The sequence below is a fragment of the Hesperophylax consimilis genome, chromosome 22 (genome assembly GCF_061612785.1).
Source record: "Hesperophylax consimilis isolate HC1 chromosome 22, BYU_Hcon_1.0, whole genome shotgun sequence".
NCBI lineage: Eukaryota > Metazoa > Arthropoda > Insecta > Trichoptera > Limnephilidae > Hesperophylax > Hesperophylax consimilis.
The window spans coordinates 22,550,579-22,576,696 of record NC_142857.1 but is presented as its reverse complement, the minus strand read 5'-3'; the positions used below and the strand labels follow the sequence as shown (position 1 = coordinate 22,576,696).

The following is a 26,118-nucleotide window of genomic DNA, read 5'->3' as shown; positions in this document are numbered from 1 at the left end:
AAAAAAATAGGTATTCAATAGTAGCAATTTTATTTATATCTACATAGTAAGCAGACAAATATGGCAAGTAAATTGTTTAGAAGCAACTTCCGCATAAGGTGTTTTTGGGTACACTTGAGGTGATACCATCTTGGACAGATGTCACAACCAACATTTTTCAGATCATCGTCTTCTACATCACTGATTAATTCTTCTTCACATCCAGTGCATGAAATTTTAGATTTTTTCAGATCATCATCTACTACATCACTGTGTAATTCTTCTTCACATCCAGTGCTTGAAATTTTAGATTGAGTAGATGTTACATTTAATTTCTTATTGGTTTCTCCAGTCTTTCGTCCTAGGTTCTTGTATTTTTCAGTGTTTGCTTTTCGTTTCATTTGTTCTTCCCTTCTTTTCGTTCGTTCTTCTATTTTTGTAGCCTGTTCTTCTTTTCTTTTTTTTATTGCTTCTTGCCTTTCAATCCTCTTTTTTACTAGTGCCTGTTTTATATCTTCTTTTTTGGCCATGTAATTCTTCCAAGCATCAGACGAAATTGCCATCGGCATCGGTTCTCCTGGTTTCAATTTTCTTTTTCCAAATTGCAAACATTTTGGAGTGAACAAGTGATTGCTGAAGGAGGGAGATATTCCGCTTTTAATTTTGTTGGTTTCGCACGACAAAGGTGTTGTTGCAGGCACCGGCGGTGGTGTATTTACAGACTTAGTAATAATTGAGGTAGGGCTTGAGTGGAGAGAGAAATTGGAATGATTTGTCATGTCCAGTGATTCAAAATCATCATCAGGAATAGACAAAAATAAATTATTTTGAGCATCTTCTTGGTCGCAATTTACTATGCAATCACTAATTTGTAATTCATTTGCTTCATAGCCTGAAGTTGAGGGTTGAGGGTCAGCATCTGGTTCCAGAACACCTTTGGAATTTAAAACGTAGTTTCCAATAGTGACAACACGATTGTCTGCTTCAGTAAAAGAAGCTTCGATAATTTCGATAACACGGAGTGCATCTATGTTCTCATCCTCTAATTGTTTTTTTATGCTTTTGATGACGTTTTGTGCTGTTATTATTTCTTGTCTGTTAAAAGTAACCGCATCTTTTGGAGTGGTTAATTGTTCAATTCTGTTGGTATTTTTCGCACGCTCTAATGTATTTTGAATACACTTAGTGTAGTCAACGGCATCCGGGTTAAAAGGGAACAGCCCACATTTTCTAAACCCATTCTTAATAATATCTGTCATATCTTTTTGTAGCACTTTGTTCAGTAATGGACAAAAGGTGCTCTTAGACAAGACTGAATTATAATTTTCCGAATTCCCTTGCCATTCTCTAATAGTTTTTCGCCATTCGACTTTAAGAGGCCGGAAAACGCTGACGTCAGCTGGTTGCATTAAGTATTCTTCTCGGGTCTTCCAAAAGATCTATAGCATTGATGTCACTTAAATACTTTTTGAGATCATTAAACCACTTGCGTATGTACTCTTCAGTAACAACCGCTTTACCCTTACTTATACCTTCCGGGACACGCTCATTCAAGATTGGATGTCTCTTAATAAATAGGTCGTACCATTTTCTTCCCGGTCTATCATTTGTGAAGGGGTTTGGGCGTTTGTCATCCTTCATAATTTTTTGAACGGTGTTTAAAAGATCATCCTTCTTTCTTGAAAATCCACATTTGGCCAATTCGGATAACCATTGCACCAAAGACTCTTCTTCCTCTTTAGTTAATGTGGTATCTCTACCCATATTTGTTTTATCAGGAACTCTGCCGTGGAGACGATCTTGTAGAGTTCCCCTGGGAACTCCATATTTTCTGCTGGCTTCTCTGATGCTAATTTGATCTCCCCTTATTGCTCGGAGAGCATCTTCAATTTTGCTTCGGTCGTATTGTAGAAGGGGTTTTTTATATCCCTTTGGTTTGACGATCTTCTCTTTCGGCATGTTGAATTTCGTTTTTATGAATACCTACCTAGAATTCAAATACAACATTAAATCATTCACCATGCCATAAAGTGTATTAGCACGTTGATGGCTGACATTTGGATCATTAAGTTCCTAAAGTCAGCCACGTCTACCCCAAAACAAAATGAGGCGGCTGACCTTTGGTGTTTTTATTTTAATGCATTTATTTGTGTATGTAAGATCACATTGTAAAGATAGAGAACACTACTGCACACTTAGATTCCATATTTGAAATAACCTACACATGGCCTAAGGACAGCCCCCCCGGCTGACTTTAGGATGCTCTAACAAAATTTGTTCCTAAAGTCAACCACCACAACATTGCAAAAATCAAACATCATAAACATAATTTGAATGCTTGAAAACAAGGCAAAATAATCACAGAAACATAAAATAACACTTAACTCAACAATATTAGTAAAATTCAGGGTTTTTAAACTTACTTTGAAACCGTGGTCAACTGCAAATTTATTATGGCGCGCGGGAGAATGTCTGACAGGTCTTCACTTGTTTGAAAGCAACGGTCAAATATAGGGACAGAAAATAAGTTAGAGCCGCCATTTTGAAACCATGTTTGGTTCATTAGTTACTAGTGCGTGAACATTCTCATAGATGGTGATAGAGTGCACATTTTTCTTATTATTTCACGAAATTATGAAAGAGGCTGACAATAGGCACAGGCTGACTATAGGAGCGTTCACCCTAGTTAATGTAAGCATATAATTCATGCAATAATTGTATGGACGGAAGTGATGGGCAGCAATTCGATTTTTTTTTATTTCATGCGTATTTTTTGTCGTCCGCCATGCTAGGGATGTCCATCTGTTAAAGCGGACGACTTCAATCGATTACATTAGCATTGGCAGATAAGAGTTTACGGAAACACTTCAAAAACAGAATTGTGGTTAATTCGAAAGATCATTCGACTCTCGTAATCGAAAGTGGAACTCAACGACAAATATGATCCATCTCAAAAATAAGAGATCGCGTTAAGATGACTAATGAACCAAAACTAAATTTAAGATGAAGAACTCTTCTGCAACCGAGAACCAAAACTAAATTTAAGATGAAGAACTCTTCTGCAACCGAGAACCAAAACTAAATTTAAGAATCTGAAATGTGTGGATATAATACAGGCGCATCCTCAATTCCAGGGTAGAATGAGAGGCACAACTAACGTAGATTTTTTTTATAGAAGAAGGCAAATACCTCGATTACAATCAAGGTGAAGTTTGACTGAAGATGTGGCACAGAAATATATTATGCCACACCTCATGGCTTTGAAATTTACGCGACTGGCGAGAATGCAGACCCACTGGGTTGAGCTGGGCTACAACCTACAATAATAAGGCTACCACTGATATTAGAGAAGACCAGAAGAGGGGTAATTTATAAGTATAAAATAATGGCATTCTTACTGCATATCTTAACTTAATTATATTTCTTGCAAAGGGCGTCCCGTGTTCCGTTATTCTACATAAACTTGTTTCAATAATCAGCATTCCACAAATCCACTATTTACAAAAGTGTTTTCAATGATCAACGTCCGCCCACTCTAGAAAAAGACCAACGATGCGTTCCAAGAATAAGAAAAGATAAAAATACGTGTTAAATTTGAAGGAACTACTCGAAAATAAATAATGATACATAAAAAACGGCATGGCAACCAAACAGCCTTGAAAATAATATTATAAAGTGTACATGACACAAACTGGTTATTTTTTACTATCCGAGAGACGAATGGGCAGACGTAATTACATGACCGACTTATATTATGGAAACATTTCTATGGGAGAAAAAAAACATCATTCGTGTGTTATATTTTCGATGATTTTAAAGGCGAATAAACAAATATCTAGCTAGTAGGCACCTACCTGATCTGTTTGAATGAATCCATTATCATAATTCAGTAAGTACTTACCTGCTTACCACGTTTTTCATTCGTTCCGCCTAGCAACGCAGTTGTTGTTGAAGATAGAAACATACATTATTCAATAGCCTCATTAGAAAAAAAAACAACAGAATATTTCACAAGGCAATAAAAACATCTTACGTTTTTTTATTAGTTAGGCCTTTTTTATTAGGTAAACAACGTAAATAAATAGCGTGCACCGTCTTTATGTTCAAATATTTATTAAAATTTATTAAATGCATTTACATTTATTTTAATTAAATGTGTACAAGTTATATTAGTTAGTTTCTAGCTAGGCAGATAACATGTTCTAAGGAACCAAATGCTAATGATTATAATGAACTATCTATGATAATCTACTAAGTATATCATTAATAGGCAACTATGTATAATTTTTTAAGTGACATTTCAGTTTTTCAGACCAACTTTATTTGAGCTTGCCAAGTTTGAAGCCAATAGTTTTTTTTAACAATGTTTTACCTATTTGCAATTGTAAAAATAACAAAAAAACAGTTGTTGCACAGTGCTAGTCGATTCCACACAAAATAAAGCATCGCGAAAATTACACAGCACTAAAAAACACTTTTGATTCCATTTTTCTTCATTACACTCTTTACCTTTCTTTTTTTTTATATTTTTTTACAATTGTTGAAAATAATGTGAACTTACTGGGGTACCCCGTTCTAAGGTCACATTGTACATGGTAATATGTGAATTATTATATGTGAAGAAAGTTAATTTTTTTAAAGTAATTTTTGTAAACGTTCAAAATACACAAGAGGTAAATTATAAAGCGAAATAATAGAAAAAAAACATAACATTATACAAGAAAAATGTACAGTGGACAAAATTTACATAAAAAAAACACGTAACGTTAATCTTTGTTAGGCTGCAACCATAGACATATGAATATTAGTAGACCTGCCCTAAGTGATTAAAAGCGTATTATTCCCCACTCCCCATACCGGTTCCATTGGAGCCGGCTGGGCTCGCGTATGGCCTCAAGTGAATTTAGAAAACGTGACGTCATCATTCTTGTGCGAACTATAGTCGAGGCATCATCGGTTCATTTTACGAAATAACACGGCAAAATGGTGACTTGTACTATGAAAACTTGTAAAAATAGATGTGAAAAAGAGAATAAACCCAATTGTCGTATTACATTCCATATATAAGCATTATTTTACTTTATTTTAAGCATATTCACATCGTATAATAGTTCATCAGTTGTAGAAACATAATTATACTATCACATCGAGACACGTCTGGACGTGAAACACAAAGCTGGTTGGTTGCTGGGATGTAAATTATGAACATTTATAAAAGTGTCTTAACTAAATACATAAACGAAATATTCGACTCTGAAAATAGAAGAAATTTATTTTGCCGAATTTGGACTTCGCAAATTTGTTCATAACGTGGCGAGTAATTTGCGCTCCCATGTAAAAATGTCTATTCATTAAAAAGCAGATTTTACTTTTAAGAACTAAATGGTGATATTATAAGGCGAGATGCCTATATACTATCAGATTGATTTATTGACGAATCACAGTCAGCTTTACCCTCTTCGTTCTTCAACAGTTGATTTTACCCCTCATCCTTAATTTCTAGTCTATTAATATTCATATGTCTGTGGCTGCAACATTGAATCTATTTTATTCCTCCCGTGTCCATAATCCATATCTTAATACTCCTTTCGAAGTCGGTTATTTTTTTAATGGTTTTTATTGGAAGAGGAGGGATATAGATTTATACAGAAATATTGCAAATTTCTTTGCCCAAAAGTCGTTTTAGTCGTAGGTTGGTGAAATGTGTTGTAATGAGATCTCGTGAATCGACTCGAGTTTGTGTGTGCAAAGTTATCCTGGTTTTTGAGACATTAAATTCAGGGAATTCAAAACATGGTCTGTAGGGCTTCTGATGGGGACTCAAAGAATAATTTTCAAAATTGCCTTTTGTGCTGTGAAGACTGGTTTTAGAATGGAATCACATAAACTTCCCCATCCGATAAGACTATATTGTATTGTATGAGATTGGCGTAAAGCGTAATGAATTTTAATTAGTTTATATTTTAATTGTTTTTAAAAATATGTTAGTTTTGTTTTAAATTTGTTGCTTATATTTTCAACTTGGGAGTTCCAATTTAGGATTCGATCAATAGTTATTCCTAGGTACTTTGTACATTTGTATTTCACTCAATTTTGGGCAGTTGCAAGGAACTTCTTTGTTCAAGTTTAAACAATTTTTATGTTTGTACTGAGGTTAACTGTCTGTTTATTGTGGATTTTAATATATTTAGTTTTTGTGTCATTTAAGGTAAGTGAACTTGAACCAAGCCATTGTTGTACCCTATTCTTCTCTACTTAATGCAACACTCGTTCATCACCATAATCACGGACATTTTAACCACCTACTGAGTGCTAAAGACAAAGTAACGAGCTACAATAATATGCATTCGGCGAATTCACAAAACGAAGAGCAGACAAAGGAGAAGTGGAGAGGAAGGTGGGTGGATAGGTAGTTAGGGCAGGGAAGGAACAGCGAGTAATGGACCATTAGGGAAGACAAATTGAGGCCACTCGGATAATGGCGGGTACCTACTGCCAGAGGCGGTTCCTTGGTCTGTACATTGCACTGCTTGTCTTTTGTTTTCACATCATACTTTCAACGACATCTGTACCCCAGTCATAATTCCTGCCAGGTCATCATTTGAGCTATCTTCCAGGATAAAACTCCCGCATACGAGTCGTGCATATTCGTATGTGCACAAAACCGTGTTTCACTATATTATGGGGCCACCATCAGCGGAAACGGTAACATGAGCGAGACAGATTCCGCTCAACATTTCGTGATTCAATAAAAAGAAGAATTAAGGCGATGCACTACGTCGTGTTATATTTTAAATTGAGCAGCTATCAATAACAACCCTTACGTAGATGGCGATAAGGTTTAAATTCCCGCTTAACACCATCCGCCTGTTTTGATTTATGCAAGAAAATAACATGGCCAAAAAGTGCCTTTTATTTTATTTTGTGGATGTTCTGGCATAAATATGTAATTTTTATTTGATCATTTTATAAATAACTTTATTTTCCACACTATACAATAAAATCATAACCGAAAATTGGTTCATAAATAGGAGATTTTGAACTTTAAAGCAGTTTTCATAGGCCTTTACATTATTTTTTTCTGGGCTTATAAAAAGATTTATCTAAAAAATACTCGATTATTTCAAAGGCCAAGATGTATTCTACTCGCAGTATTTAATTAAAACATCTGAAACATTTCTAGGCGACCAAATTTTCAAACCAAAAACACATGATTTTGCATTACTACGTATGGCATCACCTTAAACAGAATTGGTAAAAAGAGAAAGTAAAATAGATTTTTTCTTGCATAAATCAAAACAGGCGGATGGTGTTAAGCGGGAATTTAAACCTTATCGCCATCTACGTAAGGGTTGTTATTGATAGCTGCTCAATTTAAAATATTACACGACGTAGTGCATCGCCTTAATATGTAAAAACCAATCGAGTGCCAGTGTGAAAAACAATACTTACGCTATAAACAAAGCAGGTAACCTCAAAAAGACCTTGATTAAAAATTACAAATGAATGTTAAATATAACAGAAATACTTTAAAAATCGATTAATCGCTGTCAAAAAAATTATAAACAAACAACCAAAAAAAAAATCGTTAACTCTGTTCAGTTAATTGATGTGCTCCAGTCAATGTGACCCGCAGTGTATGTACAAGCAAGTAAAAATGTTTACATACAATATAAAAATAAGTACAGTCACCCCCACCCAGCCAATGTGAAAGGGTCAAATTATTTCCAGAGGCCAGACTGTACCCAAACAGGCGGGTACGTAAATAAAACCATACATAGATATAGTGTATGCAGTCAGGAATAGTCGAACAGATGATGCCGGGTGCATCTGTAAGTGAATGCATTACATCTTGCAGACTGGAGGTAAAAATGCATCATCAAAGCGCCACACTCAAAAGGATGAGGATGGGGTATTTTTACACGCTATGAATACTGTCAAAATGAGCGGATGATTAAAAATTTTATCGTGACAATTTGTCTTTAACTTTTGAAGGTTATTATACCCATTAATGTAACTATACCATTGAAGAAGAAGATAATAATAACAACTCTAAACAAAACATGAAACAGAACAAGACACCGAAAAAAAAGATAACGGTCCATATAAAAAAGTATTTTCACAATTTATTATTTTAAAATACAAAACATATAAAAACATTTATAATATTGTTACAAAAATACACAGTGAATCAATGGCATAAGAACAAAATATTGAAAATATGTTTTTTAGTTTTTCTACACCAATGAAGAGAACTCTTGAGTTTGGTGTGATAATATTATATAATATAGATAACGCTATATACATATATGTATAACGGATGTGTTTATCCGAGACACTATCTAGGTTACAAATTCTTTAGAACTTTGGGATCATTCAAAAAGATATCTGTCAAAAACATGGAAACATAAGATAATATTGTTAATTAAGAATTTGAAATATGAGATCGACAAATATGACTTATAATAATTAGGTCCTACAGGTCGAGTGGATAAAGACGTTGTTCCGGTAAAACAGAAATCCTGGGTTCGATTTCCCGTTTAGACCGTTAGTTTTTTTTGTTCTGTCTTATTCTATTTCATGTTTCGTTTACCTTTGTTAGCATTATCTTCTTCCTCAAATGATATGGAGGTTTTAAAGTTTGTTTTTCAGATTCTGGCCATCGTACTTAAAATGTATAATTTTAATATTTTCATTCATAATTATTGATTTAAAAACGATCTAAAACAGCAGACCGAAAAGGTTCCAACTGGCTAAAACGTCATTATGACGTAGAAAACGTTGCTGATTGGTAAGACAACTGTCACCGACGTTGGCCGGCGTGACGTCTATAACGCCTTATTCACGAAGAAAAACGAATATGTCGTTTAGCCGGGAAATAAAATGTTACATTTTAAAAAGAAAATTCAACATTAAAAAATTATAACAATGCCTTCGTAATTTTTTCAAGAATAATAAACAGTGAAAATATCCCATTTTGTGTAAAGAAATAAAAATTATTGTTGTTGAATTCTCGGTTTTAGCTTTCTTCCTAATAAGTAGTTACATTACAGCGCACTTGAAGTGAAATGACACTAAACTGCGCTATATAAATTCCATGTTATTATTATTATTACATACATATTTGTAAATTATACGTCAGATTGCGTAAAAATAAATAAATAAAAATGCAGTGCGTTGACCTAGTAGATATAAAATAGGTAGGTATATGAATATACTATGTTAATTATTTTTGTAAAAAAATCGGAACTATACCAATTTGTAAGATCATAAATAAATAATCAAATTGAGGAATTTTCATCACAAAACGCGTGCTCGGATTTATTTATTAGTAATTTTATTTGAAATAAAAACAAAATTCTTATACATACTTTTGGTAGATAATTTTTCGATTGACTGTATAATTATATGATTTGAAATATTTGTTGTATAATACAAATTCACCTTTGAAAATGCAACAAATCTGCGCATCGACTAACGGTAACACTTTATTATGATATGAAATTAAAATTATTTTTCAAAATTTAACGTCTTGCTTTGGTAGATAAAATAACAAGCTTTCGAAATCAATTTGTGTTTTTTTGAAGAAAAATGTCCATACGTCTAAAATTGGCCTAATAAATGACAAATTTCAGGTCAAGTCTACCTATTTCGCCTTAAACGGTGTTATTATTACACAATATTTTACATATTATTTGCCTGTACATATAAATAGAATCATGTTCATTTGGCACCATAACATAAAAGCTACTGTAGAGATTAACCGACGTAAGTGTGCTGTGGGCGTGTCCGTGCGCCCGAATAAGGTCAATAAAGAATTCCAGTCAATTTAAAAAACATATAGTATGAATACCTTCTAACTTAAATAAAAAGTAGTTTTTTATTCTTACAAATGTCGATTTCATAGTTAAAATAAGTTTGAATTTTTCAAAGCCCGCCAAAACGACGAGGTACGCGTGACGTCATACGAACCTCGGTTTGGTCGGTTAACAGCAAGGTCGATTAGGTTCTATTTGAAAAAATAAATATTTAGCAATATTTCCAAAAAACCGGTTTCTTTTGCTGTAATAACCCGCCAACCAATCACAGGGCGTTTGTTGATCTATATGAATACATGTCTTTTACAATCAAGTTTCTTATTCCATTCATATTACCTTCGATATATCATCCGTGTCCGTGCGATTCATTCGTAAAATTGAATTATTTGAGTGGATAAACGTTTCGATTATGGCCATCACTTTGAGTCGAGAGGAAACGACAGAGGATAGGTGGCGGGATGATCGATTATAAGACAAGTTGATGGCCTCTTCAATATCCATGAATATTCCAAAGCACGTAGAAGTAAGAAGGATCCTAGGTAGGTAGGTAGGCACCTATCTCGAATGAATGAGTCAATGACTCTTCCTGAAGCATGACGTAAGTGAAAGATACTTTATTATATACATAGGTACCTGCCAATACGCATCAACACAATCCTAGTACAGTAATACATCGGTTAGTGAAGTACAAACACAAATTGAAAAATAAGATAAAATAATAATAAAAAGCTAAGGATTGCTTAGTAAAATACTAGTACATACTAGGATACAGAGCAAAACATCTCTCTCAGTAAATATGAATGCGTCACGGTCTCACGATCTGAAAAACATTGGATTTAAATATCGACCATACTAGTAAATGCCGACTTTTAACTCGACAGGTTTAACCCTTTAATTTCAAAAATCGAAAAGATAGAATCGAAAAAAAAAAGTTAGGTAGATTCGCCGGTTCGCCGCTTGTACTAGAAGTTTCCGGACACCGTGTATTTACATAGATAGATATAACGCTATAAAAAAATAAGACCATTTCTTAAAAAATCTTAAGGCGAAGCTTAATTCCAAATCACTATTTTGATCAAACTTTATAACGAATTGGAGTACATTATGAATACCAAAAAATATGCTTTAGATAAATTGAAAGTTTTCCTATCGTTTCGCTTGAGTAGAATACAAATAAAAAAATATAAATGCAAACTACTAAAAAATTCTTTTTTTTTCAGTAGAAATGTATGAACGAATAAAGGAAACAACTTTAAAAAATACAGTAGATATTATAGCTAAGATTATCTGTGACAGTTTCACTTGATTAACTTTTTTTGCTTTCTTATAGAATTATTTACAAAATAAATAAAAACCAGTTTTTGTGCTTGAAATCGAACGTTTCTAGACTCCGTTTGTCAAGCGATATTAATGCCTATTACCAGTATACCAAGAATATACACATTTTTGGCTTGTAGCTTCCTCTTAAGGTTTCGCTGAGAAGCTCGTTTAAACGAGTATTACCGTAGGTATAATAAGTTATTACTTGTCATATATAATACTGACTGTAGGTAGGTACTAGGTAGATAGGCTAATAAGTTTAGGGAGTAATATCTCAGCTCAGTACAGATTATTTATTTACACGGAATAGGTATAAGAACCAAATCGATCACAATCAGTGACGGAATTCTGTAAGATTTTTTCAAGATTATTTCAAACGGTTTATGGTTCCCGGTTTTCTACAAACCGACTTACTTACTAAGTGACTGAAAAGATTTTTCGTTTCTCATTAAACTAAGTATGAAAAAATCACAATTTCTTGACTATAAAATAGGAAATATGTTTTCATGGAAACACCACAAACACTCAAACTATGCACTGCTATTTTGTGGCTGGGAATTTGTAGGACAATGCAACTATTTTGAGCGCATACCATCCATCATGAGCTACTGAGCTTTTCAAAATGATTTGAAAAAATGAACGTAAAAAAATGACGATAAAAAGCTTTTATGCATTAATTATTTAGGACACACAAAAAATGCATTTTCTACTTAATTAATTGCTAGCATCATTTTGCGGGTTTCATTTTTAAAATTTAAAAAATATATTTTATCGTCTTCGATTCGACCGCTTATAGTGTTAATAAAATGAAAATAATAACAACGGCAACGGAACAAACCGGTCAGATCGCACGAGTGCAAGCGGCGCGGCGATACACACACGCGTCCTCCGTCTCTGTCTGCTAGGCTGCGATTGGCCAGAAGCGCGGCGGCCATGTTTTTCCGGGCGGTCTCGACCAATCATGGAGCCGGGATGGCGGGGCACGCCCCCCCCTCCCCGGCAGACACGAGAGCGGCTCATTCTGCGGGCGGCAGCGAGCCGCGAGGAAGTTTGGAGCGTATGGGATGAATTTTGATTTTTTTGACGCGAAAATTAAAAAAAAAATAAATGCAATTTTATTTTTTTTAATATGTTTTAATGGAAACGTTGGCACAGCACAGTATAGATAAATATAGTATAATTATGGTCACTTTTAAAAACAAATGGGTATTGTGAGTTGCGTTTTATAGCAAGTATGATCGTACCTAGAACGACGATAGAATGTATAGAATATAAATAAATAATGATATATGTACATTTTAACGCGGCATCATGTTCATTGGTCAAATGCATGGTACCTAGATAGGGTGAATGTCCCAAAGGTCAGCCTCTTAAGATTTTTACTTGATTTATTACAGTTTAAAAAGTAGTAAATAGCGTTTAAGTTTCTAACAATTACACCTTATTATAGTTCAAAGAACAGACTATTCACTTATCATTATTGGAAATGTATTTGTTTCAATGAAAATGATTTAAAGGCCTTTCAAAAATTAAATGCCAAAATCACCCAAAGTCAGCCACCATGTGCCTATCTCCAGCCTTTCGAGTTCCTAAAGTCAGCCTAGTCGACGGCTGAGGGTTTTAAATTATTACATATGACGTGAAATTAAAAAAAATAGGTATTCAATAGTAGCAATTTTATTTATATCTACATAGTAAGCAGACAAATATGGCAAGTAAATTGTTTAGAAGCAACTTCCGCATAAGGTGTTTTTGGGTACACTTGAGGTGATACCATCTTGGACAGATGTCACAACCAACATTTTTCAGATCATCGTCTTCTACATCACTGATTAATTCTTCTTCACATCCAGTGCATGAAATTTTAGATTTTTTCAGATCATCATCTACTACATCACTGTGTAATTCTTCTTCTCATCCAGTGCTTGAAATTTTAGATTGAGTAGATGTTACATTTAATTTCTTATTGGTTTCTCCAGTCTTTCGTCCTAGGTTCTTGTATTTGTCAGTGTTTGCTTTTCGTTTCATTTGTTCTTCCCTTCTTTTCGTTCGTTCTTCTATTTTTGTAGCCTGTTCTTCTTTTCTTTTTTTTATTGCTTCTTGCCTTTCAATCCTCTTTTTTACTAGTGCCTGTTTTATATCTTCTTTTTTGGCCATGTAATTCTTCCAAGCATCAGACGAAATTGCCATCGGCATCGGTTCTCCTGGTTTCAATTTTCTTTTTCCAAATTGCAAACATTTTGGAGTGAACAAATGATTGCTGAAGGAGGGAGATATTCCGCTTTTAATTTTGTTGGTTACGCACGACAAAGGTGTTGTTGCAGGCACCGGCGGTGGTGTATTTACAGACTTAGTAATAATTGAGGTAGGGCTTGAGTGGAGAGAGAAATTGGAATGATTTGTCATGTCCAGTGATTCAAAATCATCATCAGGAATAGACAAAAATAAATTATTTTGAGCATCTTCTTGGTCGCAATTTACTATGCAATCACTAATTTGTAATTCATTTGCTTCATAGCCTGAAGTTGAGGGTTGAGGGTCAGCATCTGGTTCCAGAACACCTTTGTAATTTAAAACGTAGTTTCCAATAGTGACAACACGATTGTCTGCTTCAGTAAAAGAAGCTTCGATAATTTCGATAACACGGAGTGCATCTATGTTCTCATCCTCTAATTGTTTTTTTATGCTTTTGATGACGTTTTGTGCTGTTATTATTTCTTGTCTGTTAAAAGTAACCGCATCTTTTGGAGTGGTTAATTGTTCAATTCTGTTGGTATTTTCCGCACGCTCTAATGTATTTTGAATACACTTAGTGTAGTCAACGGCATCCGGGTTAAAAGGGAACAGCCCACATTTTCTAAACCCATTCTTAATAATATCTGTCATATCTTTTTGTAGCACTTTGTTCAGTAATGGACAAAAGGTGCTCTTAGACAAGACTGAATTATAATTTTCCGAATTCCCTTGCCATTCTCTAATGGTTTTTCACCATTCGACTTTAAGAGGCCGGAAAACGCTGACGTCAGCTGGTTGCATCAAGTGAGTCGTGTTTGGGGGTAATGAATAGAGAATTATTTGATTATCATTGCAGAATTTGCTCAGCTCAAGAGTAAGGTGGGATTTATGCCCATCTACTAACAAGAGTACTGGTTTTGGAACAGAGTTTTTCTCCAACCAAGAATTCACTGCATTGGCTACGTATTCAATGAATATTTCACTCCTCATCCAACCAGTCTCCGAACGACCAAGAAACCACTCATCGGGCATACTTTGTATTACATCTCGCGGTGGTCGAACATATGGAAAGACGACCATCGGTTGTAAGGTGTCACCTGCAGCTGTGAAAACTAACAATACCGTTATAGTTTCTTTTTCATTCCCGGCTTGAATTTCGTATACATTTTTCCAGCCTTTTGGTGCGATAACTTTTCCAGTTTTAGGGCAAACACTAAAACTGGTTTCATCGTCATTAAGTATTCTTCTCGGGTCTTCCAAAAGATCTATAGTATTGATGTCACTTAAATACTTTTTGAGATCTGTTCAGACTTTAGCCAAGAATCAAACCAACATGCCACATGTATCTGTATTGAGTAATTGAAATATCCGACAGATGTCTCCCCTAAATAATTGGGCAATAATTGTGATTATATATACACCAATACATTCAAATGAATTAGTTTATAAATAGGTTTGCAAGCCCATTCTCTTCCTCTTCTCTCTCTAAATAACGGATCAATAACAACCATGAAATAATTAAGGAATTCGAGGGTCGTCATTTTTTGTTACCAGTGATGTGTGTTCTGAAGAATAAAACTTATCAATTATTTTCTTGGTATCATTAATTTAACGAGGCCATTTACTGTAACATATGGTCCAATCGAGCCGCATCGTGCACCAGAACGAGCCGAAATATGAACCAGCAAAAAATCAAGAAGATGCAGATCATCATCAGATAAGTATCCCAACGCCATCCTAGACAAAACTGTGACCGAATCCCGAATCCTTCCTATTTCAAATTATCCCAAATGAAATATTTAAATATGCAACAAAGATTATTGTTGTTTTTGATTTTTCAGTTGCATAAAATTTTAATAGCTACCTACATTGCAAATTGATACGATTATTGTTAAATGAGCATCTCAATTGTAAGAGTTTTGTCATTGGATTTATTTAATTAAAAATAATTCACGCGAATATTCAAAATTACCGGGTAAAATCTCGCTACAAAATAATTTCAGCGAATTTCTGATTTAAAAAGTTGTCAGTGGTGAGTGGTTCAGTGGTTGTTCTGATTTAAAAGGTTGTCAGCCCTGGCACTAACAAGCATTTTTTGCTAACATCGCCGTGTTTTCATTCGTAAACTGTCAGTTGTTTGAGGTTAAAAGTTAAATTGTTTATTATTTGCCATTAAAGATGGAAAAGTTAAAGCAGTTAATCAACAAGCGTGGAGTTTTGAAAGCGAAATTGACAAGGTTTAATGACATTTTAAAGACACTCGATAAAACGGAACTAGAATTACGTTATCAAAAGGTCGAAAATTTGTTAGATGACTTTGAAAAAATTCAATCTCAAATCGAAGAACTTTCGGATGACGAGGCAGAACACGTAAGTCAACGTGAATCCTTTGAAAATCAATATTTCTCTGTACTTGCATTAGCAAAAGGTTTATTGAATTCAGTAAATCATGAAAAATATGAAATTAAATTACCAACTTTGAAACTTATTGAATTTCATGGTGAAATTACTGAGTATGCTAAATTCGCTGAGACTTTTAAAGCATTGGTTCATCAAAATAATATGTTAAACAATTCTCAAAAATTCTTTTATTTACAATCGTGCCTTAAAAAAGACGCAGCTAAATTGATTGCCTCCTTGACCATATCGCACGACAATTACGAATCTGCGTGGCAGATACTGCAGGAACGTTACGCGAATAAAAAAATAATAGTTCATAGGCATGTTGCATCTTTATTTCAGTTAAAAGATATGAAACAAGAATGTCCAGTCGCGTTAAGGCATATTATTGATCAGGCTAATATAAATTTAGAAGCGTTAAAAAATCTAGGATTACATGTTGATTCCTGGGACGCGATTATGATTTATTTAATATCTAATAAATTAGATGGATCAACTCGTAGATTTTGGGAAGAGCAGCCAATAGATGGTGCACTCCCAACTTTGAAAGAATTTATTACATGTCTAACCAAACGTGTTGAGGTACTGGAGTTCACAAATTTGCAAGAAAAAAGGCCTACCTACAAGAATGTTACAACACGTGATGATCGCAAGAAAGATTTGTCTGTCTCATTGATAGCAACCAAACACGGATGCATCCTATGTAAAGAAAATCATCCAGTGTATTATTGTAAAAAATTTCTCAAATTAAATATCCAGGGAAGATTAGAATTTTTAAGAAAGGCCCGAGCCTGTTTCAAATGTTTGAGGGTAGGACATTTTACACAAGATTGCAAAAATAAATTCAAATGTAAAATCTGTGCAAGTGATCAACATAATACTTTGATACATGTTAATGAATTAAATAGTGAAAACACAAATGAAGAGGCACACAGCTCGACATCAGTGGCAAATCATACGGTGTTAAATAAAAATGAAAAGATAATTTTATTATCTACAGCGATCGTGAATATCGTAGGTAGCGACAACCGTTTACACAAAGCGAGGGTATTATTGGATTCAGGCGCCCAATCGAATTTCATAAGAGAGAGTTTTGCAAAAAAATTAAAATTAAAAACAGAAAAAATAAATATGCCGGTGTCTGGAATACAAAATCGCATCACACATATCAATCGAAGAGTTACAATTGACATGTTAGCAGTGAATAGTGATTATAATAAGAAAATTTCTTGTTTAGTATTGCAGGCTATAACAACCGACCTACCCCAAATGACCTTCAGGAAACAAGAGTTGAAGATCCCATCTGGCTTGCAACTAGCGGATAAGGATTTCAATGTCACGTCTCCAATTGACATCCTGTTGGGTGCGGAAGTTTTTTGGGAAATAATGAATAATGATCGAATACGCTTAACGGAGGGCGGGCCAACTATTCAAAGGACTGAACTCGGTTGGATTGTTTCCGGAGCGATCGACATCATCACTAAAACAAGGCCAGTATCAATTAATTGTAATCTAGCCATTAATAAAATAGGTAACCAGATGGAAAGATTCTGGAAACTAGAAGAGGTGGATGCCATGAAACCTCAGAATTTTGAAGAAAAGGCTTGCGAAGTCAACTTTACAGAGTGTCATAGTAGAGACACGGAGGGCAGATTTACGGTAGCCTTACCAACCCGCCCTTGTATAGACCAACTAGGGAGTTCTTTGTCAATGGCTGAAAAAAGGTTTCATACATTGGAAAGAAAATTTTCCACCAATAAAGAATTGAAATGTCAATATAGCATGTTTATGAGAGAATATTTACAATTGGGTCATATGGAAGAGTGCCAAAAATCCGAATGCGATGCGAGATCATATTTTTTACCACATCATGCGGTGATGAAGGAGTCAAGCACCACTACTAAAGTTCGCGTGGTGTTCGATGGATCGGCAAAAACATCTTCTGGTATTTCCCTTAATGATGCTCTGATGGTCGGACCTAACATACAAAAGGATTTAAATATGCAAATTTTACATTTCAGAAAACATCCTGTAGTCATAACTGCGGACATAGAGAAAATGTACCGTCAGATAAACGTGCAGGAAAGCGACCGCAATCTACAGAAAATTGTTTGGCGCTTTTCACAGGATGAGGATTTGAAGCATTACAAGCTAAGGACAGTGACTTATGGATTAGGACCGTCATCTTTCCTGGCGACAAGATGCCTGAAGCAAATAGGTATTGAAAATAGACTTTCATTTCCTATAGCAAGCAATGTCATTGAAAATGACTTTTACATGGACGACCTATTAACGGGAGGAAATGACGTTGAATCGTGCCACCTTCTAAAACAACAGGTAATCAGTTTACTAAAATCTGCAGGGATGAATCTAAGAAAATGGAGATCGAACGTGGCAGAATTATCTTCCGAACCAGGTCAAGATATGCAAGGATTGATATCTAAAGAACCCCAAGAAGAAAAAATACTAGGATTAATCTGGAACAGTGAGTTTGATTACTTTTCATATGTAGTGAAAAAACCAGTATGTACCGTACAAAGCAAACGGCGGATATTGTCAAGTATCGCCTCAACGTTCGATCCTTTAGGACTGCTAGGACCAGTAACGGTTGTAGCAAAACTAATTATGCAGAGATTATGGATATCTAAGACTTCCTGGGACGAAGAAATACCCGAGGGAATATTAAAAGATTGGGAAAATTACATGAAAAATTTATCTCAAATAAACCTGTTGAAAATAAAGAGAAGAATCTTGTGGGGTCAAAACAGCCTACAAATCCATGGTTTTTGCGACGCATCAGAAAAGGCCTACGGAGCCTGTGCGTATCTAGTATCCAGGGACGCCGAGGGTAAGATGCACTCTCAGTTAATATCTTCCAGGTCCAGGATAGCGCCATTAAAAAACATATCCCTGCCAAAATTGGAACTTTGTGGTGCGGTGCTGTTAACGAAATTATTAAAAAACATCAAAGAAGCGCTCAACATGGTTGAGGTGGATACATACTACTGGTGTGACTCTACCATCGCACTATGCTGGATAAGAGGACAGCCAGCTAGATGGAATACCTTTGTGGCCAACAGGGTTGCCGAGATACAAGAGGCCGGCGATCCCGCCCATTGGCGACATGTTTCATCGCAGGAAAACGCCGCTGATATTTTATCAAGAGGAGTTACAGCAAACAAACTATTACAAGCAGATATTTGGTGGAAGGGTCCGGATTGGCTAATAAGAGAGGCCGATCACTGGCCGAAGCCAGAAAATTCCTGTATAAATCCTCCAGAGATAAAAACCAAGGCGGTATGCGTGTCTACTAATGTCACGGAGTGGGACATCTTTTCAAAATTTTCCTCTCTCAACAAGCTAAAGAGAGTAACTGCATATATATTGCGTTTCTTTAATAATTGTAACACAAAAAACTGTAAATTAACCGGGAGGTTAAGCGTGCCGGAGCTGGACAATACATTGCATCGTCTAATAGCAATAATTCAACGCTACCATTTTAAGGATGAGTTCAGGGCTTTGAGTAATAAATGTTCACTGGATAAACGTAGCGTTATTTTGTCGCTTAATCCATTTATAAATAATGGATTAATTTGTGTCGGGGGCAGGCTAACAAAGGCGAAACATTTATCATACCAGCAACGACACCCAATAATTTTACCAAAAAATAATAAGTTAACAGAATTAATTATTCGACATCTTCATTATGTACATTTACATGCAGGGACACAAACTTTGTTATCTCTAGTGAGATTACAGTTCTGGCCGATTGCCGGAAAAACCACTGTTAAGCAAATATTACATAAATGTATAGTATGTTTCAGAAAAAATCCAGTAACCAGTCAAGTTATCATGGGTGACTTGCCGGAAAACAGAATAACACCTAGCAGGCCGTTCGAGGTTACCGGGATTGATTACGCAGGTCCTATCATGATGAAAAGCGGTATCACCAGGAAGGCTCCATTGGTGAAATCTTATTTATGCATTTTTGTTTGTTTCTCAACGAAAGCTGTGCATTTGGAACTGGTAACAGACCTCACCACTGACAACTTTTTAAATTGTTTAAAACGTTTCATTGCGCGGAGGGGCAAACCCTTTAAAATATATTCAGATAATGCGACCAATTTTAAGGGAGCATATAATCAACTGAGAGAATTGTATGATAAGTTAAAGAAATCTGATGACAAGATTCAAAAATATTTAGCTGATTTGTCAATACTGTGGGGATTTATTCCACCACGGTCACCGAATTTCGCTGGACTCTGGGAAGCAGCAGTGAAATCCGCCAAATATCATTTAAAAAGAATAACCGATAATTCAAGTTTAACCTTTGAACAATTATATACTTTATTGTGTCAGGTAGAATGCTGTTTAAATTCACGTCCGCTCACTCCTCTGTCCAACGATCCGACTGACCTGAATCCTTTGACTCCAAATCATTTCCTGATTGGCGGAGGGATAGCTTCTATCTCTGAGAAGGATGTTCGGGAGATACAATATAATCGATTGAATCAATATCAAAAATTAAATGCACTGATTCAAACATTTTGGTGCAGGTGGAAACTGGAATATCTTGCAGAATTACAAAGACGTACCAAATGGAAGGAAGACAAGGGCCTCAGGACTGTTGAAAGGGACGACATGGTCATACTAAAGGAGGACAACCTGCCGCCTAATATGTGGAAACTAGCCAGGATCCTAGCTACTCACCCTGGAGCTGACGGGAAAGTGCGGGTGGTTACCCTCAAAACCGCACAAGGAACATTTAAGAGACCTATCAGCAAAATATGTTTATTACCCATGGAAAGGGATTCAAGCATTGCTACAGGGACGCCCGATGTACCCCCCGGACTGAATAAATAAGTTCCTGCAGTCATAAACAAGAGAAAAATCAACAACCTACCTGAAGGATGACCTTGGACCATCAAATTTTTGCTAGCAGTCATAAAAAGGAGAAGAATTAACAACCTACCTGAAGGATGACCTTGGACCATCAAAATTTTGCTAGCAGTCATAAGACGGAGAAGAATTAGCAACCTACCTGAAGGATGACCTAGGAACATCGAATTAACTTGTTCATATTATGATTCTCTTATTTTAGAACTTTTTGTTCATATTCATCTCATGATTGTTTTTCAAATTAATTTGTCCATATTTATATTATGTTTATTTTTCAAATTATTTTTGTTTATATTATGGTATTTTTAAAAAATTATTTTTGTTTATGTGTAAAAAAAATAAATTCTTCCGTCCCCTGGCAGCATGTTCAGACTTTAGCCAAGAATCAAACCAACATGCCACATGTATCTGTATTGAGTAATTGAAATATCCGACAGATGTCTCCCCTAAATAATTGGGCAATAATTGTGATTATATATACACCAATACATTCAAATGAATTAGTTTATAAATAGGTTTGCAAGCCCATTCTCTTCCTCTTCTCTCTCTAAATAACGGATCAATAACAACCATGAAATAATTAAGGAATTCGAGGGTCGTCATTTTTTGTTACCAGTGATGTGTGTTCTGAAGAATAAAACTTATCAATTATTTTCTTGGTATCATTAATTTAACGAGGCCATTTACTGTAACAAGATCATTAAACCATTTGCGTATGTACTCTTCAGTAACAACCGCTCTACCCTTACTTATACCTTCCGGGACACGCTCATTCAAGATTGGATGTCTCTTAATAAATAGGTCGTACCATTTTCTTCCCGGTCTATCATTTGTGAAGGGGTTTGGGCGTTTGTCATCCTTCATAATTTTTTGAACTGTGTTTAAAAGATCATCCTTCTTTCTTGAAAATCCACATTTGGCCAATTCGGATAACCATTGCACCAAAGACTCTTCTTCCTCTTTAGTTAATGTGGTATCTCTACCCATATTTGTTTTATCAGGAACTCTGCCGTGGAGACGATCTTGTAGAGTTCCCCTGGGAACTCCATATTTTCTGCTGGCTTCTCTGATGCTAATTTGATCTCCCCTTATTGCTCGGAGAGCATCTTCAATTTTGCTTCGGTCGTATTGTAGAAGGGGTTTTTTATATCCCTTTGGTTTGACGATCTTCTCTTTCGGCATGTTGAATTTCGTTTTTATGAATACCTACCTAGAATTCAAATACAACATTAAATCATTCACCATGCCATAAAGTGTATTAGCACGTTGATGGCTGACATTTGGATCATTAAGTTCCTAAAGTCAGCCACGTCTACCCCAAAACAAAATGAGGCGGCTGACCTTTGGTGTTTTTATTTTAATGCATTTATTTGTGTATGTAAGATCACATTGTAAAGATAGAGAACACTACTGCACACTTAGATTCCATATTTGAAATAACCTACACATGGCCTAAGGACAGCCCCCCCGGCTGACTTTAGGATGCTCTAACAAAATTTGTTCCTAAAGTCAACCACCACAACATTGCAAAAATCAAACATCATAAACATAATTTGAATGCTTGAAAACAAGGCAAAATAATCACAGAAACATAAAATAACACTTAACTCAACAATATTAGTAAAATTCAGGGTTTTTAAACTTACTTTGAAACCGTGATCAACTGCAAATTTATTATGGCGCGCGGGAGAATGTCTGACAGGTCTTCACTTGTTTGAAAGCAACGGTCGAATATAGGGACAGAAAATAAGTTAGAGCCGCCATTTTGAAACCATGTTTGGTTCATTAGTTACTAGTGCGTGAACTTTCTCATAGATGGTGATAGAGTGCACATTTTTCTTATTATTTCACGAAATTATGAAAGAGGCTGACAATAGGCACAGGCTGACTATAGGAGCGTTCACCCTACCTACATATAGTTTTGTAACAGTTATCGACGAACCGGAGAATGACAATAGTTTGTCTAGTCAGTAAGGATTAGGGTGGAGCATTGTGGAGATATATCATATATATTTGTACAGCGCCTTTGTTGTGATTTTTCAACAACTCTATCTTGACACACACTCTTTGATTCATTTACGTTCATATATTATCTTCTGTAATTCTGTCTCTCGATATGGCCCACCTCCAGCATCTGATTCTCTTGTTCGTGACGTGCGTTCCATGGGCAGTCCCGACTTCTTCTAACATTCACTTTTGTGTCATATTATCCTAGCTAACCGGGCAATTCAGGACAGTGACAATTCCATACACTCTCGAAAAGTGATATAAGTCGGTAAAAGTGGGGTTAAAACTAGGTTAGGTTAACTTTTCGAAAGTGTGTTGAATTGCCTGTACTGAGTCGCAATGGAAGATCCGTACCCCTTTTTCCAAACCATCTAAGCATCCCCTTTCTTAATCTTACTCATTCTCATTACACTAGGTACCTACATTCATCAGTCTTGCATTCTTTCCGAATGTCCACATTTTAAACACAGCCATACATAGTTTTACCACACGCACGCCTCAGGGATCGCATTTCCATATCATCTACTTACAACCATCCTCTGCCAGTTACATCAAACCTCCCAGATGTGATCTAGGACGTTTTGGTTACATGCTCGCTGCCATACATCTGGGTTGGTATCAGCACTCCATTATGAACTACTAGATTCGCTTCGCAAGATGATCTATTATTTTTCGTTTCTTATTTCATCTCGTTAATCCACTGCCTTTTTGGGTGAGACGATGTTCAGTGTTGATTGTTCGATAATAATATCTACAAAATGATTAGGTAACATGTATCCAAATTAAAAAAAAATTCAATGCTTTCAATTCTAGCCCGCTGATTTATAAAGCTGATAATTTGTTTTAGGGTAAATTGAGCAAAATCAACTCATAAAATAATAGCGATACAACTAAAATTTAACCCATTTCAACCGCAGTGATAAAATCTAATACGAAGTTAATACACATAGTACCCTATTATACACGTCTAGTCAAAAGTTTTCCGGAATATATGTACAGCGAACTACGAAACGAAATCGAAAGCATTATACCTAGCAGGAACCTACTAGAAGCGACCTATGTAGAGGCAGGTACCTATTTATAATACAAGACAGAATACAAACCCAGCAAAAAGTACACGTATTTCCGGGAAAAGGTAGGTACTACATATCTACATTCGTATTCTGTATATTAAACAAGTGGCTACTAGATATAGGTAGGTACTAGGATAGACTATTGTCGGTGTGTTTACTGTTTATGTATTAAACGGCAGTGGCGTAATGTGAATAGGAACATTTAGGAGGGCTTGTTTCGCAGAATTTGAACAATTCATCAACAAATTTAAGTGACGTGAAAGTTCTATTCAAGATCTGTTATTATTTAATTTTGTGGGTTCACAGTACTTAGGATGGGTTGTTTCACTGAATTTGAACAATTTATCAAGATGTCAACGTTGATTTTCAAGTTCTGTGAAGGTTCTGTTCAAGTTCTATCACTATTTCTGTTTTGTGAAACAAATGTGCCAATAATTCTATAATAACAGAACGTGAATAGACTCTTCACAGGACGTGAAAATCAACTTTGAAATTTGATGACTTGTTCAAATTCTGTCAAACAACCCATCCTTATATGATAACATAATTTTAATAGTACTTTCACAAAACTTCAATATTAACTTTTAAATTTGAAGAAATGTTAAATTTGAAGAAATAATATAACACTAAAAATAAGAATACCACATAATAGTCTCAACTGTTCGGAAATTATGACAATGGTTGGGAGGTAAGGTTCTCGAATACGAATCCGGTGGTCGCGAATACTATTTAATTAAATCGTGTTACTTCGCATTTAATTAATTTATTCAAAACAAAATATAGTATGGGTACTTGCGGCATGTTCCAGAGTGGTAAATACGCTCAGTATCGCCCTGGTTATTAAAGACCACAATTGAGAAACGCTGATTGAAATGGGTTTAGTAGTATTTGGTGACAAAATCTTAGGACGGGTTGTTTCGGAGAACTTGACCAATTCTTCAAATTTTAAAGTTAATTTTCAAGTTCTGTGAAAGATATTTTTAAGTTCTGTTTTTATTTCAGTTCTTTCAAGCAATTAGCCTATAATAATATAGTAACAGAATTTGAATAGGACTTTCACAGAACCCGTAAATGAACGTTTAAATTTGATGAATTGTTCAAATTCTCCGAAACAACCCTTCCTTAATATCCAGATACTTAGAAACCTTCGTATTCCCGTTCTCGTTCTCCCTATACATTATCCGTCAGCTTCACAACATACCACAATTGGGAATGCCATAGTCTCACTGGTGTTCACATAAAAATAAAAATAAATCTCTGTCAATCGCACTTCATTGACAAATTGACATTGATCGTATGCGGCCCTCTTTACAGCATTCCATTAGCATCATAGTCCCACGCACACTAAAATATAATAATTTTAGTTTTTTTGTAAATTTATCCAGAAAAGTTTTTATCTGTTTGTCACTGGAAGGCGATATCTACTAATACATCCACAGTTTATGACATTTAGTTTCATTTCTAGGCGCAACTGAGTACCGGAAAGGGAGGGGATGGTGATAGGGGGCGGGGATGGGATGGGATGGGGTGGGGAGAGAGAAGCAAAGGGAGAGGGAGGGGGCTGGCAAATCAATATCACAGGGCAACCACCCCAACGAGGAATTTATAGGGTTGCCAGATGGAGGATATGTGTGAATTTCACACCGGTTAGGTACGAGAATATCAAGTTTTTGAAGTGAAACTTCTTTACGCGCGTCATGCAATTTCGAGGACCGGAGTAAAACCGACTCATGACCGAAACGAAAATGCGGGTACCCCCACCACCGATTAAAGTTCATTTGATCTAGTCAAAGTTTTGAAGTAACATATAAATGCTTCTTAGCTCATCCCGACAACTGGCGTTGGTGGTGTAATGGTCAGCATAGTTGCCTTCCAAGCAGTTGATCCGAGTTCGATTCTCGGCCATCGCACATTATTTTTTTGTTTTTAACGCCTTTTTCATTCAATATCTTATTTTTTAGTAGGTCAGAACATTTTTTAAAAGAAAATAATATTGCAAAATAATAAAAACACTTATCTCACTGTGATAAAACATTACTCCGCTAGAGCGCGCTTTGCGTTATTGTGTTGGATTAAAATTATTATCTAATCCGTATATTATGATAATTGTATTACATTTATTTAATTAATTTATTTATTTTGATAATATGTAATAATTTACAGAAAAAAAAATTAAAACTATCTCCCTCTGATAAAATATCCGTTCGCTAGAGCGCACTACGCGATCTTGTGTGGGATTCTATTTCTGTAGATTGTACATTATTTTTAAAAATATATTATATTTTGGGTGTGATGTAGGTAACATTATAAAACATAACAAGCTCTCATATTTTCAGAACCTACATAATATAATCAATTTATGCGGCTTTGCTTACAGTTGGTGCTCA

At 35.3% G+C, this 26,118-nt stretch overlaps 2 protein-coding genes across 9 annotated transcripts in view; one reads left to right on the top strand and one right to left on the bottom strand.

Annotated features, from left to right (window-relative positions):
• Window positions 1-26,118, bottom strand: part of Smr (nuclear receptor corepressor smrter) — a 608,275-nt gene that overhangs the window by 116,197 nt on the left and 465,960 nt on the right. The gene's annotated exons all lie outside the window — the stretch shown is intronic.
• LOC149413253 (uncharacterized) lies at window positions 14,921-21,339 on the top strand. 6 transcript variants are annotated; one of them, XR_016304246.1, is made up of 2 exons: window positions 14,921-15,589; window positions 16,990-21,339. XR_016304246.1 is itself a non-coding variant. In XM_089644974.1 (2 exons), exons 1-2 carry the CDS (start codon window positions 15,531-15,533, stop codon window positions 20,613-20,615), a joined length of 366 nt encoding a protein of 121 aa, XP_089501100.1. In that variant the 5' UTR covers window positions 14,961-15,530; the 3' UTR covers window positions 20,616-21,339. The 6 variants fall into 6 exon arrangements, 2 of the variants coding, with proteins under 2 accessions (XP_089501100.1, XP_089501101.1); XM_089644974.1 differs by having other exon boundaries at window positions 14,961-15,589; window positions 20,309-21,339; XR_016304245.1 differs by lacking the exon at window positions 14,921-15,589 and adding an exon at window positions 15,610-15,722.

What these genes read in the sequence shown, in the direction of transcription:
- LOC149413253 (XM_089644974.1), top strand. Translation starts at nt 15,531, where the DNA reads ATGGAAAAGTTAAAGCAGTTAATCAACAAGCGTGGAGTTTTGAAAGCG. An exon ending in TTGAAAGCGAAATTGACAAG is followed by an intron (nt 15,590 to 20,308) that starts GTTTAATGACAT and finishes ATTTTGGTGCAG; the next exon opens with GTGGAAACTGGAATATCTTG.